Below are 18,842 nucleotides of genomic sequence, written 5' to 3'. Positions count from 1 at the left end.
CAAGAGGAAGTGGCTCCAGGTATTTTGCTTCATCAGCCTGGGTCTGTAACGTAGAGCCTATCAGTATGGCCTGAAGATGCCATTTCACAGGCTAAAACATGTTAAAGCTGATTAATAAGTGAAGCAAAAATTGAAAATAACGGTCAGTGGCTGGAGTGTTCACAACGTTTTATATGAAGGTAGCTCTTGTCTGGCTGCACAGGGCAATTAATTGAACAAGATCAGGGTGCATGAGTCTACAAGTTATGTGGAACCATAATTAGGACAGTCAGCAATGAACCTAGGATGTTCAATACCTAATGGTCATAGAATTCCTAGTCTCCCACATTAGCTGTTTGTGCTTTAAGATCTCTCCACCAGAGACAAGAGTTTGGGACTTTGGTTTCCCTAATAGAAGCCACTAATTTCTCACTTTCCCATTCATGCTTTGAAGCATCCTTTCCCCACCAGTCTCCTGTCAAATACCCTATTCTGCAAGGGTTCACTAGATTAAACTCCAATTTTAGCTTCTAGGACCCTGTTGATCTAGGACAAATGAGGTGGTGTTTATAGAGTATCCAGTAAGCACTCTAAAAGATCTGCTCTGTGGTGCATGGGTGACTGACAGGTCAACAAAGGCTTCTTGCCTGTATTTTTATTCCTTTTAATAAGCTATCTTTTGGGTTGTCATCACATCTTTTGTGTTGGAATAAGCAGGTCAGAGCTCTGATCAACCTTACTTGCAAGAGCGCTTTCATCTCGATGGCATGTCAAGCTGAAATGTAATAAATAGGAGGGGCCAGATTTGGGCTGTGACAAGGCTCTTCACAGGCTTGATATCCTCTGGTGCAGGTGCACTGCAGCACGTTCACTGCATAGAGGGGCCCATTTAACTAATTGTCAGGCATAGTGAAGGTTAACTTCCCTGAAAATGTTAGGCACCCAAGTGACCATACACAGTATAATTAAAATGTAAACTGATTGTCCCACAATTTAAACTGTTACATTTCAGCTGCTCTGGCTTGAACTCTGTGAAATTTCCATTTCACTGGACATCAGCAGTTTTAAAAAAATGCCCAGTGCTGTCAGACACATACAATGTCATGGCATGAGGCTGTTTTCCAAGATGGACATCTTAAACATTTTCCTCTGACATAGAAGATAAAATGTAAACATGCCACGTAGCAGGGTACCATATATCTTAAATTTTCATTTGCGGACACTTTTGATTAAGCTTATTTTCTGGCTCAATATGTCAGTGCCTAATATAACGCTTTGCTTTGAGTGTGAGAGTTGGACTAAAATAATAGTGTTGAGAGGGTGGGAAAGTGCTGCATTTGAACTGGCTTTTTTAAGAAAAACCCCTCTTCTGATTGCAAAAATGAGTCGTTAGCATTGGCTGGAGCTAGGAAGAATGCTATGGCTGTTATCTAGCACCTTTCATTGAAAGGTTTCTGTGCTTTACAAACATTAACTGTTCCTCCTAGCACCTCTGAGAGAGTCTCTGCATCCACACAACGGGATGAAACCTAAGGAACTGTTTGTGTGACCCTGACTGGCTATGCTAGTTTTGGCATGTATGTCTGCACTGCGATAAACTCGTGGCACCGAGTCACAGAGCCCAGGTCAGCTGGCTCTGGCTATAAAATTGCAGTGCAGATGATTGAGCTTGGCCTGGAGCCTGGGCTCTGAGATCCCATGAGGGGTGGGAGCATCTCAGATAGGGTGACTAGATGTCCTGATTTTATAGGGACAGTCCCGATATATGGGGCTTTGTCTTATATAGGCACCTATTACACCCCACCCCGTCCTGGTTTTTCACACTTGCTGTCTGGTCACCCTAATCTCAGAGGGCAGGCATCAGCCCGAGCCTGAACAACTACACAGCAGATTTATAGTCTTGCAAGCCCAAGTCAGCTGGCCTAGGCCGGCCACAGCCATGCCATGGGTCTTTTGCCACAGTATAGTCATAACCTCAGTAACCGAGCTGGCAATATGTCACTGAGTTCTGATTCACAGTCCCCTGCTCTGATCACTACAACCCATTTCTGTAGAGCTAGATTCTGAAATCTTCTCCTCAGGGCTCTGGCAACGTAGATGCCCTGATGAGCTGTTTGCCACGGCCTTTTCTGAGCAGAAGCTTTTAGTTAAGCTAAACTGAAACTTTTGCATCTGCCAAATTCGTGGTCACTAGTAGTAGGACCTCTGCTCCATTGGGTTTGGAGTGAAGTATGTGGTTTATTTTTAAAACAAAAATTTTTAAATATGGCTTAAACAGTTGTAGCTAAACCAGTTCCTAATGTGGTCTAGACAGTGCCTGTGTGACTTAAACCTTATTGTAGTGAAACCCATAGTCAGAGCTCGTACCCTGTGTTCAAACCGAGTTTAAACATGGTTTCTTCTCTGTTTCTGTGTGAGGCTAGATGGCGGGTGGAGGATTTAACTAAGATTTGAAACCGATCTCCATCTTGGAAAGGCTGGTCCAGGGCCGGGGCAACACCTTGTGCTCTGGGATTTCTTTGCTCTTAAAATAAAACTTTCGAAAGGGGGTTTTGTTCTAGCTGAAACGGCAGCCACTAGTGCTGCATGCTGGCGCTTACCCTTTCCTAGTCAATCTCGGTGCTGTTAGTTCTACAGTGAAGCACAAGTTAAAAAAGTAGTAAATGTTTTTTATCTGACGTCAACAATGATTTGAAATACACCCAAAGAAGGTGCCTGATTGAACATGGCCACTTTTCTGACCACGGCTGCCTTTAAATGTAGTGAGGTAAGTCATGTTTGCCATCTCCTTTCTGATATGGAAATAGTTATGATGTTGCCAACTCATCTGTGTGAACTGAACTTCAGGGTCAAGTGAAAGAAGGATCAAATGTTTGAACAATAAATAAAAACGAGTGGATTTGTCTTTCAAACCTTCCTGGCTGTAGTTTACTTTAACCTGAAATGCCGCCTTTTAGCCTGTGATGCCCAGCTGTAGCATATCCACAGGGCTTCTTAATTTGAAGAAGCTAAAATTTAAAGGAATGTATGCAGGGATGTGGGCTCGCAAACCCACAAGTAACTACATTTATCTTTGCAGACTTTGTAATTTTCTTCTGGAAAATCCAGATTATCCAAAGAAGGAAGGCAGAGTGGTTTTAAATCCCAATAGCAGCCTGCTCGCCAGCCAAGATGAGACAAAGGCAAGTGAAAAGTGTCTTCATGTTTAATCTGCATCCCAGCAAACACATTCCATTTGGGCTGCTTTCAGTATAAGCTTTTCCTTTCCGTAAATGTTTGTACACAATGCCTAGTGCAATGGGGCCCTGATTGGGGAGCCTTTGGTATATTATAAATCTATTAAAAGCATGCTTGTAAAATGACTTCCAAAGGGCTTTCTTCTACTGGGTCTTGTGCATCCCTAGTTCCTGCCAGTTTTTTCCTTCAAATGTACCGTACAAGACTGCATCACATGCAATCTCCTTCAATCAAGGAGAAATGGAAAGCACTCTGACCCCTTCAATCCTTTTCGGTAGGTAATTGATATTAATATGGAGTGCTTCTGCACACCCAGTTCCTTGGAGTATGAAGTAGTCTGAAATTCTAATCCAATTCTCCGTGTGGCGTTGGAGCACTACCATTCAGTCACTAGCCTGGCTAGCTGCTTCAGTGTATTTCCCCACTTTATTTCCATCAAAAGTAACTGGAAGGTTCCTTGTCTCCCCATTGGCTACTTTCCTTTTATTTAAGTAGATCTCCAATGGTTATACAGGGGCCAGACAGCATAGATATTAAGTCTCATCCTCTTGAGAACAGAGCAAATCTTAATCCTACTCAGATGAACCCACTCATCATTAGAATAACCTAATTCTACACACACTGTGCACACTCTCAGAACAGTCAGTTTAGTTCTGGGTGGTCTTGCCAATGTTCGCTCATCACTGCTGAAAGAGGAAAGCCTTTTTATTTTTAAAAGGTCAGGCTTGCATTAACTCCTGTCTTAATTTTCTCTCCAGGTGCCTAAAGTGGACTACTTTGACTTTTCCAAACTCGCCCCGCTTGATCAACGGTGCTTTATCCAAGCAGCTGACCTCCTTATGGCCGACTTCAAAATGCTGAGCAGTCAGGACATCAAGTGGGCACTACATGAACTCAAGGGACACTATGCAATCACACGCAAGGTTCTTCAGTCAGATTCTGTTTTTCTTTCCAAGACTGCCTCTCCCTGGTGCTGGGAAGGGGGCAGCCTGGTTCCTTTGTTTGTTTGCACCATCTGCTAGTATTAAAAACGCTCCTTTACTTGGAGTGCAATTGATCTTCAGATCACTGGCTGGTAGGAAATAGCTTATTTTGTGACATTTCTGAAGCATCCCGTCTTGCTGCTGATGTTGTTATGCTTCTCCCAGAATACAGAGTTATGGGGCGTGCTGGCTAGTTAGTGGTGATTACAACATAGCCTATCCCAAGGAACATTCCAGGCCTCATGGCCAAAAGGAGGTGTAATTGCCAGCAACGCCTATTCTAGCCAAATCTTAAAACAAATATGTCAGTTTTATACAAACACAACTTAAACATAACGGAGTGTCACCTCCTAAATTAGATGAGTAAGAAGCAGATGTGATCAACCCCTTATGTAATTTACAGCTGATATGCGAGATCCCTCTCTCCTCACTCATTCTTTTTCTAATCACCTGAGTTACGAAGAATTGGTTGAGTCTACTGAGCCATTCTGGCCCCCTTAGATTTAGCTTGCACGGTAGTTTCTTTTTAGAAGACTATCCGTGTAGCAGAACTGCAGAGCAGCTCAAAGAAAGTGAGTTCAAGGGGCGATATGTTTAGTTTAGTTTAGTCTGAGTTGTTGCTGGCTAGTGACCATTTTTTTTTTCTGAAACTGTTAATCCTTTTCCCCCATCTAATACCACAACATTGAAATATGACTAAACACCTCAGACTAGCTTAATGCTTTGTAGAAAAGTTTTGCATGATCTGGCCCTAAACCTTCACAGATTACCTGCAAAAACATCCTTCAGAATGTATTAGACTGTACCCACTACTTTCTGGGTACTGGCATTGCAGCATTATAGATAGCACTTTAGGGGTTGTTGTATATCATTCCACTGTGCCTGAACAATAAAGCACTCGGTTTCCAACTTGATGTGATCTCCCCACATCTCTAAGGTGGTAGGATGAGTGAAGGATAGAGAAGCAGACTTATTTCTGAGGCTTTTGCTTCCCTGTCTTCAAGTCAGGCTTGAAGGCCCTGTGAATTTGTAGTGCTTTCATGGACACACACACAGTTCTTGTTTTCTTGCAAAGAGTAGTGCAGACTTATCTGGAGTGATTGTGTTAACGTCCCTCTTTTCTTGTTGGGGTGTGTGTGTTTTTTTTGTTTTTGTTTTTAAGGCCTTTTCCGATGCCCTCAAAAAATGGCAGGAGCTGTCTCCCGAAAACAGTGGGAAGCGAAAACGGAGGAAAGAAATGAACCAGTTTTCCTACATTGATTTCAAATTTGAGCAAGGTAAGTGGCAGATGGTGTTTATGGTAGTTTGTGTGCATCTTGCGAGCAGAGCTTACCCACCACCGAAGGAACCACTGTTAGGTGCTCTGACTCTGAAACCTCTACTTTTTCTTCCACTGTCTAGTATGGATATGAAGATATGGTATTCTTCATGAATAAATACCATGTCTTTTTGATACAGTATTTGCTTCTGAGCTCCTGAAGTTGTATAATGAGTAGTGGTCTGTCATGTCACAGGTATAGATGAGGAAACACCCTGAGCTTTGTTCTCACTGCCCAGTCCCTTCTCATCCTGCTTTAGGTGATGTGAAAATTGAGAAGCGGATGTTCTTCTTGGAGAACAAGAGACGGCACTACAGGTCCTATGATAGACTCTCGCTTCTCCCACCCGTGCAACAGGAACAGGAGTTCTATGAACAGAAAATTAAAGAGATGGCCGAGGTGAGACTGACATGAACTGCCCTCATCGTTGGTCGGTCTGTCTGTCTCCTGCAGAAATACAAATACCAGAACAAAACGTTGAATATCTATCAATTCTCCCTCCTCCCAGTTCCCATTCATGACTTTTAGAAATGAGCTGTGGTTTGGCGCCTTGGGAATAGCCAAGCTAGCAACTTATTCAGAGCTTACTACACGCGTAGGCAGCTACCTACCATTTCTGCCTGGAGAAATCTCCCCGCAGCTCACATTTTCACTTGATTTGGGATGCTGAGCTGGAGTTAAAATGCCATTCTGGACCCTCCTTAATCCAGGGAAGGGGTGTGGTTTGATTTTGTTCCTTGAGTTATAGGACTGCTCATTCTCGGCCCCAGTAAGCTTTAAACCTCTTCCTCTGTTTGGCAGTAACATCCCTTCTTTTATCACAGTACTAATGGTAAGATTTCTTTTGGCGTTTAATACAACACTATAACTAGCATGATCCCTGTTGTGCCTACGAGGCAATCTGTCTACCCACTTCACCTTCTGGAGACTAGACATACTATGCAGAACTCCTCTGTCTACCTACATTGAAACTAAAAGCAGAACCTAAACTCAAGTCTGCCAAAGCAGAACCTTGGCACCCATTACTACAAACTGCCTCTGCAGCTCAGATTCTAGGAAAGGTCTGAGTTTCTACCTTAACACTGACTTGCTGGGGAAAGAATTGCTTTGAAAACTTTATAAATTGATGGTGTTCCTTTAAAAACAAGGCAGATGCTCTCAGAATCATCTCTGTAAAAGCCCTTGACTCTGGTATCTGCTCTGCACATTGGGTCTGCAAGAGCCTGAATTTGCTGCCTGTCTGGAATTTGGTTCATAGCAGCGGTGGGTTGAAGAGCAGAGTCTTAAATAGCTTGATGGGTATCTGCAATTGGAATGGTAGGTTGAGCAGTTTGTGGGCAGCCCGTCATGTGTAACATACTTCTGATTCCTAAATCTTAAGATTACATAAAAGTGTTTAGCGACTGGAATGGAGCCTTATTAGTTCTATAATTACAAATGCACATGTCTCTTTCAGCATGCAGACTTCCTTCTTGCCCTGCAGATGAACGAGGAGCAGTATCAGAAGGTCAGTAGCTCTATCACCTGATTTTTGTAATAAGTATTTGGATTTACTCCCTGATTTCTAAGCTGACTTGGTCTGGCTCCTCACATACTCCATTCATTTGCTGTAGGATTGCTTTTGCTGAGCTGGTAGAACCCCGATAGATAGAGTGGGGGGGGGGGGCGCGGGCGGGCTTTTAGAAAAGGTTATCAACAGCTGAGTCCAGGAAGGCAGTATGGATGCACGTAATGATCTGTAGTAACTCATTTGGTTGCTGCTTATAACTTGATTGGCCAGTGCCAGCACTGCAAAAGGTTAGTATCAGGGTTGCCATTCCTACGCACATTATGGCAATTTAAAACAGATGTGCTGTTCTTGGAGCGGCTTCTTTTCCATTCACGGTGGAGGCTTGTTAGAAATCTGAAAACGAAGCCTTTCCATTTCAGTTAAGAGAGATGATAGTTGGAGTTCTATTCAGCTGCCATAGATTACCTTTTTCCTTTCAATGGCTATTACCTTTAAGCTTTGGAGTGCATATAGGCCTTTACAAGGACGGGAACATGCTTAGTGCCGTCGTATCACAGACAGGAACTGTGCAAGCTTCCCAGCCTCTACAACAGTGCTGCCAAGGCACCATATTCCTGACCTGTGATATGGATAAATATCCTTTGGGGTAGTTGTAGGCCACTAAACTTGAATCCTAGTCTCCAAATGTGAATGGTGCATTCTGTCCCCTTCCTCCCCTTCTAGTGATACTTTTGTTCTTCTGTAGTTCAAATCTCCTAATTCTTAACACTTAGGCAGCCTAGCAAATACACCAAATCATGCATGGGTTTGGTAATTGGCTACAGTGATAGCTTGTCCTATATCGCAGTCTGCTTAGAGAGTGGTTAATGCCTCCGGTTTTTAACTTTCTTGGGGAATTTAAACTCTAAACAAAGCAACTATTTGTTACAAACTGTAGCTATTCTTACTCGATAGAAATGCTCATGCCACTTTCAGCTTATTGGGAGTCTCAGACTGGGTGGTGAGGTTCTCTCAACTGCATATGCTAATTTTATGGCTGTCTCATTTATATATTTCCAATAGCCTATCGCTGTAGTTACTTGGGTTGGATGGTGGGGGAATTAATCCTTTTTAATGGGTTGCAGGATGGTCAGATGATCGAGTGTCGTTGTTGCTATGGGGAATTCGCGTTTGAGGAACTGACGCAGTGTGCAGATGGTCACTTGTTCTGCAAGGAGTGCCTAATCAAATATGCTCAGGAGGCAGTCTTTGGCTCTGGGAAGGTAAGTGTCCCAACAAGAGCATGAAAGGTGGATGGAGGCATCATGTGTAAGCTCATGTAAACAATAATGTGAAGTATGTGGTTATGCTGGAGGAATTTGTGAACTTGGTATAACTGCACTTCTTGTGAAGTGTTCCATCGTGTGGAACACACTCAACTTTAGTAGCAAAAAAACAAATTCATCTTGCCCTCCTGCAGATAGCTAACAATTGCCTACTGGGATCTTTGTCGCTGAATTGAATATCTCCTTAACAGTGCTAAATGCACAGAAACTTAATGTCTGGTTAAGGTTACATAGTTAAGCAAGCGGAATTAAGGTTCTCGTAGCAACATTTTTCCCAACGGTGTACAGTTGCCCCAGTCAATAGCCAGGCTCAATGGGGTGAGTAAAAGAGAGACAATATTTTCACTTTCTTCCTATGTCTTTGCTTCCAAACCAGAGCCGTAACCTGGTTTTGCACAATGGGGTAGGTTGGTGGCTGGGGCTCAAGATTTGAACTCTGAGGCGGAGGTTTTCAAGCTGGGGGGTGAGCCCCTCCTAAGGGGGCATGGAGGGACTGGGGCGGGTGTCGGGGGTGGGGTGGGAGTTGCGATGCCAAGTGGCTCAGACTTCCGCCCCTGCGGTGGTGCTTGGGGTTTCGGCACTCGGGTAGGGAGCACCGCCTCCACCCCGACTCACCTCCTTTTTTTTTTTTTTTTTGTCTGGGTTGGAGGGGGCACAACCAAAAAGTTATTATTCAAAGGGGGGCTCAGCTCAAAAAGTTTGAAAACCGCTGCTCTGAGGCGTGCAGGGAGTGAAGTCTTAGGGGATTCTCTTGTGTAGTGTTCCAATTCCATTTTTTTGTTTTAGCTTTTAGATATCTATGCATTCATTGATATTAGTACACCTCTACCTCGATATAACGCTGTCCTCAGGAGCCAAAAAATCTTAGCATGTTATAGGTGAAACCATGTTATATTGAACTTGCTTTGATCCACCAGAGTGCGCGGCCCCACCCCCCCGGAGCGCTGCTTTACCGCGTTATATCCGAATTCGTGTTATATCGGGTCGCGTTATATCGAGGTAGAGGTGTATGTACCATGTCTCGTGGTGTAGCTTGAAGTGGAGGAACTGAAGTGTAGTGGTATAGCAATACTAATGCCTAGTTGAACATCTGTGACTTAAAAATAAGTCCACACAGGGGGTTGTGACAACAAAAATATGCACTTAGCAGGCTTTATCTCATAAAACAATGTCACTGTTCTGTTCATAAGGTAGAAATATTTTGAAATATTTGAAAAGGATGAATTCTGCCATTAATGATCTACCTTCTGTGGGAAAATGGCCGCTGCACAAAACGATTGACCGTGTTTGATAGCTGAGTGTTTACATGGCATATGGCACTTGTTCCCCTTCCACCTCTGCACATATGTAGACATCTGCTGTGGTCACATCGGGAAATGTCAGTTTCAATACCAACATTTTCTTTGTTTTAGGCCACTCGGTTCTGTTGAATCAATCTTGATTCAGTAGAATTGAGCGGTGCCTTACGTGTTATGAACTTTCATTGTCTCTTCTTCTCTTCCCTCACCAATGTAGTCAGAGCTCAGCTGCATGGAAGGGAGCTGCACATGTTCATTCCCGACCAGTGAGCTGGAGAAGGTACTCCCAGAGAACATCCTGTGTAAATACTATGAGCGGAAAGCTGAGGAAGAGGTGGCCGCTGCCTGTGCGGATGAGCTAGTCAGGTAAGTTCCCAGCGTGTCAAAGTGGGTTAATACTGTGAGATAGATGAACAAGTGGTCGTTCGACAGCTAGTGTTGCAGTAGATTCTTGTTCTATAGCCCAAAACATTAGCTGGCTTGGTAATACAAGGCAGCTGGATTTTTTTTAAAGGCTGTCTGTAATTGAGGCATCTGACTTTTTTACCCCTGAATATTTGTATTCATAGAAGCTTGCTTTCTTTGGTAGGTAGAAACCAATCCAGATCAATAGAGCGTTGCATCCTTTGTGGTTTGTCAGCTCTGCACTAATCCTTTGTGTGAAATTAGTCTAGAAGCAGCACTAAGCACATGATCTTTAGGACACAAAGCGGGGTTGCAATCAGAGAACTGTAGGAAGAGAAGAGGCAGTGCTGAGATCATTGAATCGTTTCTTTGATAGACAGGCCTTAGCTGGCCACCTTGTTAATGGGCGTGTGGATTTGTTACAACAGAGTTACTGAATACAGGATGTTAATGTTGTCTTTTTTTGCACTGTAGGTGTCCTTTCTGTAACTTCCCGGCACTCCTGGACAATGATGTGAAGCGGTTCAGCTGTCCCAATCCTCGCTGCAGGAAGGTAAAAGGCTGATATTTACCTGGTCGTCTCTTTCAGAGTTCTGAGGTATAGCGCTTGAGGGCTGCTCTGTTTTGCTAGCGGTATGAAATGTGCATGTGACATGGGTGTGGTGGAGGGATAGAATTCTTGCCAAGGTGACTTGTTGGTCTTCTGTTAAGGCACGTGACTAAACGCAGAACTGCATTTCAGGGTACTGTTAATACAGACCTGGTTAAATCCAGTTCTGTGTGCTCCGCTTAGGAGATGGGTGCACAGTAATGTCTCTCAAGATACTTAAGCACAAGTTTAAACTGGACTTGTAATAGGGTCTTTTTAAAATGTCATTTGGCTTTTATGACCATTCTCACTGTAATGAAACTTTAAGAGAACTGGGGAAACCAAAATCAAATTCCATAATAGAATGACACTTTCTATTGTTGCTGCATGTCACCACTCTGGGTCCAGACTTCATAAGTAGTGCCAGAAAGTCACCATCTGCAGGGTTTACATGAAATCTGTACACTCAAAGGACTGGGAATTTATGTACTCCTCACAAAACCCACTAATCAGCACCCTTGTTGCCATCTCCGCAGAGGGCTTAGCCACTGAATGGGTCCTGGAGAGTGAGCCACCCTTTCAGCCGTGGAGGTAGTCTCACCAGATCAAGAGAGAGATACACTGGCAGAGCAGAATAGGGAAACCTTGAATTGCCACAGCTTGTGCTGCATCTGCTCTGTAGAGACATAGGATTTAGTTTCTTCTAGATATTTTGAGTGCTAAATGCATGTAGAATCTTGATGGTAGGACTTCTACATTTTTTCTCAGAGTGCCTTCTAACTCACAGTGCCAATGAATTCAGACCTACATGGTGTCTTTATCCAAGCTCTAATACCTAATGAGTCTCGCTCAACTTAAGCCACAATTTCAGGGACTCTTATGGAATGGTCTGTATCACAGAAGCTCCTGTCTTAAATGAATCGCACTCATGCTTGTAGCTACTGTAGCCACTGAGAGTTCTTAATTCTAAATTTTGTGTGGCCATTTGCCTATGATGAGAAGTAATCATCTTGTACTGGAAGTCTCATTTTATTTTTTTGGAGTAACTTGTATTGCTAAGAATAGATAACTACATTATTGTCAGCATTGTGAAGCTGAGAGCAAGACTAGCCCGATGAAGGATCAGCAGTTGTTTTTTGGATTCTGGCATACAGACCCACTGAACTAACGTCAGCCGGTACTGCCAGCCCAAGTGATAACTACAGCATCCAGACATGTAGGTTAAGGAAGGCTGAGAACCACTAGATGGCACCAGTGACTTGTGCACAATCAACCAATTTTTAAAACTGCTTGATAAAAGAATAGAACCCTCCTCTTTTTTTTTTTAAAGTGAACCATACAGGTCAATCCCACAGGTTACAGCAAATAAGGAGTTTAAATATTTGAAGAATATTACAGTATTCTAAAATTACAGGTATTCGTTTCAGAATGTAAAGTTATGGCATGAAGGTATGGCAGTGTTTTCAGGTTGATCAGTGCTTCAAATGCACTATCCTTTTGTTTGGCTGGCTCTTCTGATACCACAATATTTCAGGCTAACTTGCCGGTACTTAAAACAGGGACTGGATTTCCACAATATCAACAGCTTGTATTGGTGCATTAGCCAGAGGTCTATGGGGGTGATCAGGATTTTTAGAAGATTACTTAAAAAGAAACAATTTTAGGCTTAATAGGAAGAATCAATGTGTTTCTTGAAATGGGAGGACTTGCCTATGCTTTGTAGCTGTGGTTGAACGGTTTCCCCAAGTTCCATCTATCTTGTCTTTCCATGACGGGGATTTTACTAGTTAACATCCCCATTTGCAGGAAGCTTTTTTTTAGTGAAGCGCATAAAGGGTTAGTATGGGAATGTGGGGTGATGCAGGAGAGCAGTGGATGCTCGATATCGGAAGGGTTGCAGAGACTCAACAGTGGTGCCTCCAGCAAGTTACGACAGCTGGCTCTGGAATCCCTCCTTGGCTGGAAGGACTTCGGCTGCAATGCAAAACGTAAAGTGAAGGGGAGTATAAAGTGAAGTGGTAGGGGTGAAATGAGAGCCTTGAGGTTTCAGCAGAGGGGACACAGGATCCTTGTGAGGGGGCAGGGAGTGGTGAACCAGATGGTGGTCCCATAGCGTTTTCATACTCTCTCTCAGCCTCTCTGGTCTCAATTCCAGGGTTCACACTGATGTTTGGCTTCTCCCAAAACTTCCCCTAAAATCTTGTAGAGTGGTGGTTGGTTCAAGTTTGGGCCAAAAGTATATCTGCACCCCTTGAAGAGTTGAAAGTGTTAGCCCTTGGCTGTGTGCTTCATCCAGCCTGCAGCATGCAGGCATCATGCCAGACACTCTGCTGGGGCTATTGCTTGTGCATCTCTCGCACGTGATCAGTCCTCGAAGCGGCTGAGACGTAACCAGTCTTAACATCAGCAATGGACAGAATTGCCAGTAAGAGGGAGGCCTTGCCAGTTGCCTACAGTAACTACTGTATATGAAGAGCGTGTAATGAGCAGGGATCCTAGCTTTCTGTGATAACAAAATTGTGATTTAAAAAAACAACAACATAAAAATCAGTGTTTTTCCATGATTAAAATGAAACGTTGAACTTTAGTTTCCCGGGTCACAATATATAGGTATCAGTTAAACATAATGTTTTACGGATATCTTTTTAAGCATGTCTGAAGCCTACCAATGCCATCAATCATTATAATAAAATAAAATTAATAGAATGATCCAGTTACAGTGCGTTGTCTCTTTACTGTTGCCAATGCCTCTGCTGTTTCAGCCTCGTTTTCATTCCGTTTGTGTCGTGCTTGCCACGTGTTGTAGAATTGTCTGCCTTTGAACATTCCTGCAAACAGTACAGAATAGCACATTACTTATCAATATGAAATTTGTCCTTGCTAAACTCAGTGACATGGTCTTTAGGGGTGATTTTTAAAGTGTTTGCCATCTTTACATAATTTTAATTACTCATATCTGGAGGCTGAAGTGAAATTTGAGATGCAGTAAAACACGACCCCCCTATACGCTGTTGAGTAACCGCTATATGCCAGAAGCAGGTTATTGGAGTATGTTTAGCTATGTATATTTAAAGCACATTCAAAAATCAACCACAAGAGGGGGAGGTTGTGTGCGTTGAAGAAGTGACACTGGCACTTTTGGTAACATTTAGTAAATAGTTTTTACGTTCTGTGAAAAAATAACTATAGATTCTCCGTAAAAATACCACAAATACTGCATTTTTCTGTGGCAAATGGATTTCTAGTATCTCTGGTAATGAGTCCACACCATCTGTCAGTGCCATTGCATCTCCAGCTGTGATATGTGAAGTTTCTCTCTTAGTGAGCTGCCCAGACCTTGCGTCTTAATGTCACCTGCTGGTTGGAGGGAGTATAATAAAGCTTAATTCACTGAGGAGAAACCTAGCTCAAGCAACTCTGCAAGTAAAGAAAAGATTCTTGTACCCGTGCAATGTGGTCTGCGTGTGTTACATGAATGTCCTCTTGTATATTAAACATTGAGCTAGTCAGTGTTTTGTATTGAGTTCTAGCAGGGGTAGGCAACCTATGGCACGCGTGCCGAAGGTGGCACATGAGCTGATTTTCAGTGGCACTCACACTGCCCAGAACCTGGCCACCGGTCCGGGGGCCTCTGCATTTTAATTTAATTTTAAATTAAGCTTCTTAAACATTTTAAAAACCTTATTTACTTTACATACAACAATAGTTTAGTTATATATTATAGATTTAGAGAGAGACCTTCTAAAAACGATAAAATGAGATTTACGGCACGCGAAACCTTAAATGAGAGTGAATAAATGACGACTCGGCACACCACTTCTGAAAAGTTGCCGACCCCTGGGGTATAGGCAGTTAGCTTTGTGGAGCTGCTAACACACATCATGCAATTCTCTGCTGGCTGAAGCTAAACCACCGTGAGTTTCAAGGCATTCGATCCGTTCTGTAGTGAGCCACGTACATGATGTGTGTAGGAAGAGGCTGCACACAGTGGTGTCGGGTTTGCAGCAGCGCTCTGACTTGCCAAATATGAGTGGGACTAGCCAGTGCTGGTGATGCATTACAGCGCCTCTATGCTGCCTCACATCAAAGTAGACTTCTGTGCAGCCGTGGCATTTGAACCTTCCAGCCCTCTAATGACGCATGTTACTTTCCCATGCGTTTTGACATGCTGAGGTCTTTGCAGTTTTCCAAACTGAAGCTGCCAAGCCCTTTGATGAAATTACCAAGCAGTATTTCTCTCATGACTTCAAAAACTAAAAGGGCAGGCGCTCATCCACAAGGGAAATACTCTTCCTCTCTGAAAAGAGAACCTCTTCTCCCCCAGTGTGGCCCCCATGATCAGCTTGCATAAACTCCTGTGTGTGCAGGCAGTGCAGTCTGGTGTGTTACATGGTGTGCTTGCAGGTATCACAGACCCTTTGTGTTGTGGGCGGGGGAGATTGTCACCCCTCTTGGCAGTCGCAGCACAAAGCACTGCAGGACTTCCAGACAGCTAAAAAGATGACAAGGTGAAAGATGTTGCCATGGTAATAACACATGCACGAAGCAGCACTGTCCCTCTGGGTGCTGGGGAGCTCAAAACACCAAGCAGAATAATTTCAAGCTACACTGGAACCTTCCGCTGCATGGTAGCTTCTTGCATTTCCTAGATTCGCTTTCTGAACTCCCATATGTCACTGAGGAGCCATTCTCTCTCCCCTGACAAGCTGGGCTGCCTTCCTCTTTTTAGAGGGTGGTGCCTCCTAGAGTGCAGAAACTCTCCCTGCCTCTGAGCTGAATGGCCCTCTGACTAGATTAGCTTCCAGGAGTAATGTCTCCTTTAAATGAGGCTGTGATTAGGAAATGAATGTGCCCGCTTAGTACTCACTGCTATCCTGCTGGAAAAAAGGGTGATTCTGAGATACCTACATTCGTGGAAAACCCTCCTGCCGCTTTGCCTTTAGATTGTCAGTATCGTTCCCTTGGCTACAGCCAGGCAACTATTGGATGTTGTTGTTTTTTTTTAAAGCTGCAGCTGGAGCCGCCTTCCAGGATTGAGTTGAAGGTGGTGGCTATGAACAAGCTCACCCGGTTGCTTTTAACCTTCCTTTCCTATTGAACTGAAATCCTGACTAAGCTGGTACAGAGCTTTTGCTAGCGAGCTCTATTTGAACATGGCCCTTTCTAGCGGGGTGCGAACAACGCATCTCTGGTCTGTGTTAAGAAGCGTGAACCACATTGTACAGAGGGTATTACATAATCAGCCAGCTTTAAAGTTACCAAGGCAATCAGTGGGGTTTGCTCCTCAAATTGGGGTCCGTGCAGAGGACTACTGTAGGAAACAGCTCTATTTGCTACAGAGCAGTTATGCCACCCAAGCTACATATGTCTTGGTTGTACCCTACAAAAGAAGATTTCTATATTGGAGGAAAATGTTTGTGTAAACAAAGGACCGACCAGCTGAGGGTAAACACAAGGTGACATCACATTCCATGGTAGACTCTCCTCCCCTTCCCCCCTCCCCCCCCCCCCCCCCCGCCCAAGCATGTAATTTTAGAAACAAATACATGCCACCCAACAATATTCTTCATCTGCTTTTCATAGGTTTGGGCAGTTAAGCTTTAAATGCCTATATGGCCCTACGACTTAAAATGCATCAGGGACTCTGTCACTATCTGCACAAACAATGTGGAAAGAAATTCTTCCAGTTAAAGAAATTAAGCTTGTCCAAAATGCCCCCGAGTTGGATGTGGATATGGAGAATTGCTTAATTCTCCTTGTTTTGCAACATTTTTCCCAGCTGCTGAGTCTGCTGTGTCTCACTCAGCTTCCTGACAGCAGTGCAAACATTTCGAAGGTCCCATGCTCTTGTGTCACTCCCTATTCATCAGTTCATATGCCTGGGCTCTGTGTATTTCACTGAGAGTATTTATTTATTTGGATTTAGTTGCCGCTTTTATTTTGCCTCTCTGCTTTTGGGGGTGGGGGGCAAGGCTGGAGATGGCTGTTTTGCTTACAGTGAATCCCCCACTTCCTGCCTGGTGGTGGTGACCTCCAGTCCCAGTTTCACTTTTTTAAATTCCCTCATCCTATTTGAATAGAATTTGCTGGGGTGGGGAAGGAATGGAAATGTGATGCAGCACATCTTGCTCCTGTCCATACTGATGGGGTTTGGTATGAACTTAGGTGTGCTCGCGCATGCATGTGCGGACTCTCATGGGGCAACACGCTGCTCACTTGTGCCTTGTCCAGTAGAACCATTTTGAGGCTGTCTATTCTCTTTGCTAATGACCCTGCCCACCCTCAGTTGCAGTTCCCTGGGGTTCAGTGGATGTATGTCTCTGTACTCCAGGGCTTTGCTTTTTTCCCCTTCTGATGAATGCCTTCTGTGCACCCTTCTAGCTGAATGGTGTAGATGGGAACGGGCTCCATTATATTGCTGCCAAAACCACAACAAATGGCAAGTTTCCGTCTGTCGTCTACGCTCAGCTCTAAGGCACTCTGCTGCTGGGCAGGCGATTCATTTTTCTACCATAAAAGGGCAATGAAACTTGTCTGTAGCCTTGGTGCTCTCCGCACTGCAGTCAGAAAGCAGGACAAGGGGAGATGCTATCGACAGCAGCAGCAGCGATATTACAGCAGAAGCTTTGGAATTTCAGTATCTGCTCCTCAAAGGGACTGGGGGAGGGGGGAGTAGGGAGGGACCAAGGCCAGAGGGAGGCTGGGGGTGAGTGTACTCTCTGCAGATAATGTCCCTTTAGACTCTGATGAAGTGCCAAAGCAAGGTAGATAACAGGGTGGGAAGAAAGCACTGGTGGAATAGCAAAGTCTATTTAAAGGAATAGATCCCACATATGAATAAAATGTGTGCACCAAACCACAGGACCTATCCTCCAAGGTGCTTAATGTCCAACTCCCAGGGAAATTGCTGAGAGTCGACTTTGCTCAGCACCTTGCGAGATCAAGGCCCTTTACACATGCGTAAAGGAAAGGGGTACGCTCGAGATGTGCAGGGAAAGTAAAACATAGTTTTAAAAACTGACCTGATGAGAGAGATGAGTGAAATAGTGTGTCTCTGTTGTGTATCTAACCCAAAGCCTCCTAAAACAGGAACTTTCAAACCAGGCTCTATAAAAATAGCCCATGTAAGTCAATGCAATTTAGTGCAACACAATTTATTCCTGTTCTCTGCTTCTACCATATAAAGCAATATCCATTCAGTGAAAAGATGATTGTAACACTCTTCTGCCACTGACCCAGAGGATGCATCTTTTCAGGTCCATAAGAGGTAGTGCTGTCTTCCCTTTATAGTTCAGTCCTTTGGGCCTCTACTGAGCAGAGGCAATAAGATGGATCTGACTTCATGTGGGATGGAAACTTAGTTTGCTAGTAATAGAGTTGAGGCAATCCATTCCTTCCACTTAAATTGTAGCTAGACTCAGCCCAGAATCATGTGGCGGTGGTGAAGATAGTTGGCTATCTTGACAATTATTCAGATTCTTGTTGGTGTCTCAGGGCAAAATTGCCCTGAACGCTAGTTATTGATCAGCTGGTGGATTTCAGGATCACTATTTAAAGTTGCAAGAGTGTTCTGGCCAGGTGATGCCGGACTGGAAAAGCTGGTTGCTTGCCTCTGTATGGCAACCTATGGAAAGTGCATTCCATACATCTTTTAACCGGACTGTAACTACTGCCACTGACACAGAGGTGGGGTGTGAGACTATTTTGACTCACCGGGTGGGGGAAGGATTGCCCAGAGGCAAGTCTGGGGATCTTCTGCAGCCTGAGATTTGTCTTAAATTCAGCCCACTTTCCTTGAGACCCCCTTTATCTTTGCAGGGGGTGAGTGGTGCCATGCTTGGTTTCTTCTGTTCAATGATAAGGAACAAAAGGGAGAGGGTAATTTAATGTGATCACTGCGATGTTTTAGAAGGGTCATGGAGGCAACTCTGAACCTCTGTACAAACAATTAGTCATTGAATGTATTACATTTCCCCCTCAATGTTGCATATTCCCTATTTACAGTTTGCATTTGTCCTCGGAGCAGACAGTGAGGCGAACAGGCTAATCTTTGCTCAGAGACCTGAGAACCACTCCCCACTTCAGACATTAAAATCAGCTGACTTCTGAAAAGGAAAGGCCATGAGTCACTCTCTTAAACCAGTGAGTAAAGATTAGAGATGGGCCAGTGAGTGAATTAAACCCCAGACCTGCCCCA

General features: G+C 43.9%; 1 protein-coding gene across 5 annotated transcripts in view; it reads left to right on the top strand.

Annotated features, from left to right (window-relative positions):
* The window catches only part of RNF216 (ring finger protein 216), a 127,228-nt gene that overhangs the window by 39,606 nt on the left and 68,780 nt on the right, over positions 1–18,842 (top strand). For all 5 annotated transcript variants that reach the window (XM_005289066.5, XM_042853118.2, XM_065558997.1 and 2 more), the window contains 8 exons: positions 3,059–3,161; positions 3,975–4,139; positions 5,362–5,476; positions 5,778–5,917; positions 6,975–7,025; positions 8,153–8,290; positions 9,869–10,017; positions 10,531–10,609. In XM_005289066.5, the coding sequence (XP_005289123.2) occupies positions 3,059–3,161; positions 3,975–4,139; positions 5,362–5,476; positions 5,778–5,917; positions 6,975–7,025; positions 8,153–8,290; positions 9,869–10,017; positions 10,531–10,609 (940 nt within the window). The remainder of the gene's footprint in view (positions 1–3,058; positions 3,162–3,974; positions 4,140–5,361; positions 5,477–5,777; positions 5,918–6,974; positions 7,026–8,152; positions 8,291–9,868; positions 10,018–10,530; positions 10,610–18,842) is intronic.

The sequence above is a fragment of the Chrysemys picta genome, chromosome 10 (genome assembly GCF_011386835.1).
Source record: "Chrysemys picta bellii isolate R12L10 chromosome 10, ASM1138683v2, whole genome shotgun sequence".
Lineage (NCBI taxonomy): Eukaryota > Metazoa > Chordata > Testudines > Emydidae > Chrysemys > Chrysemys picta.
This window is presented reverse-complemented; position numbering and strand designations above follow the sequence as displayed.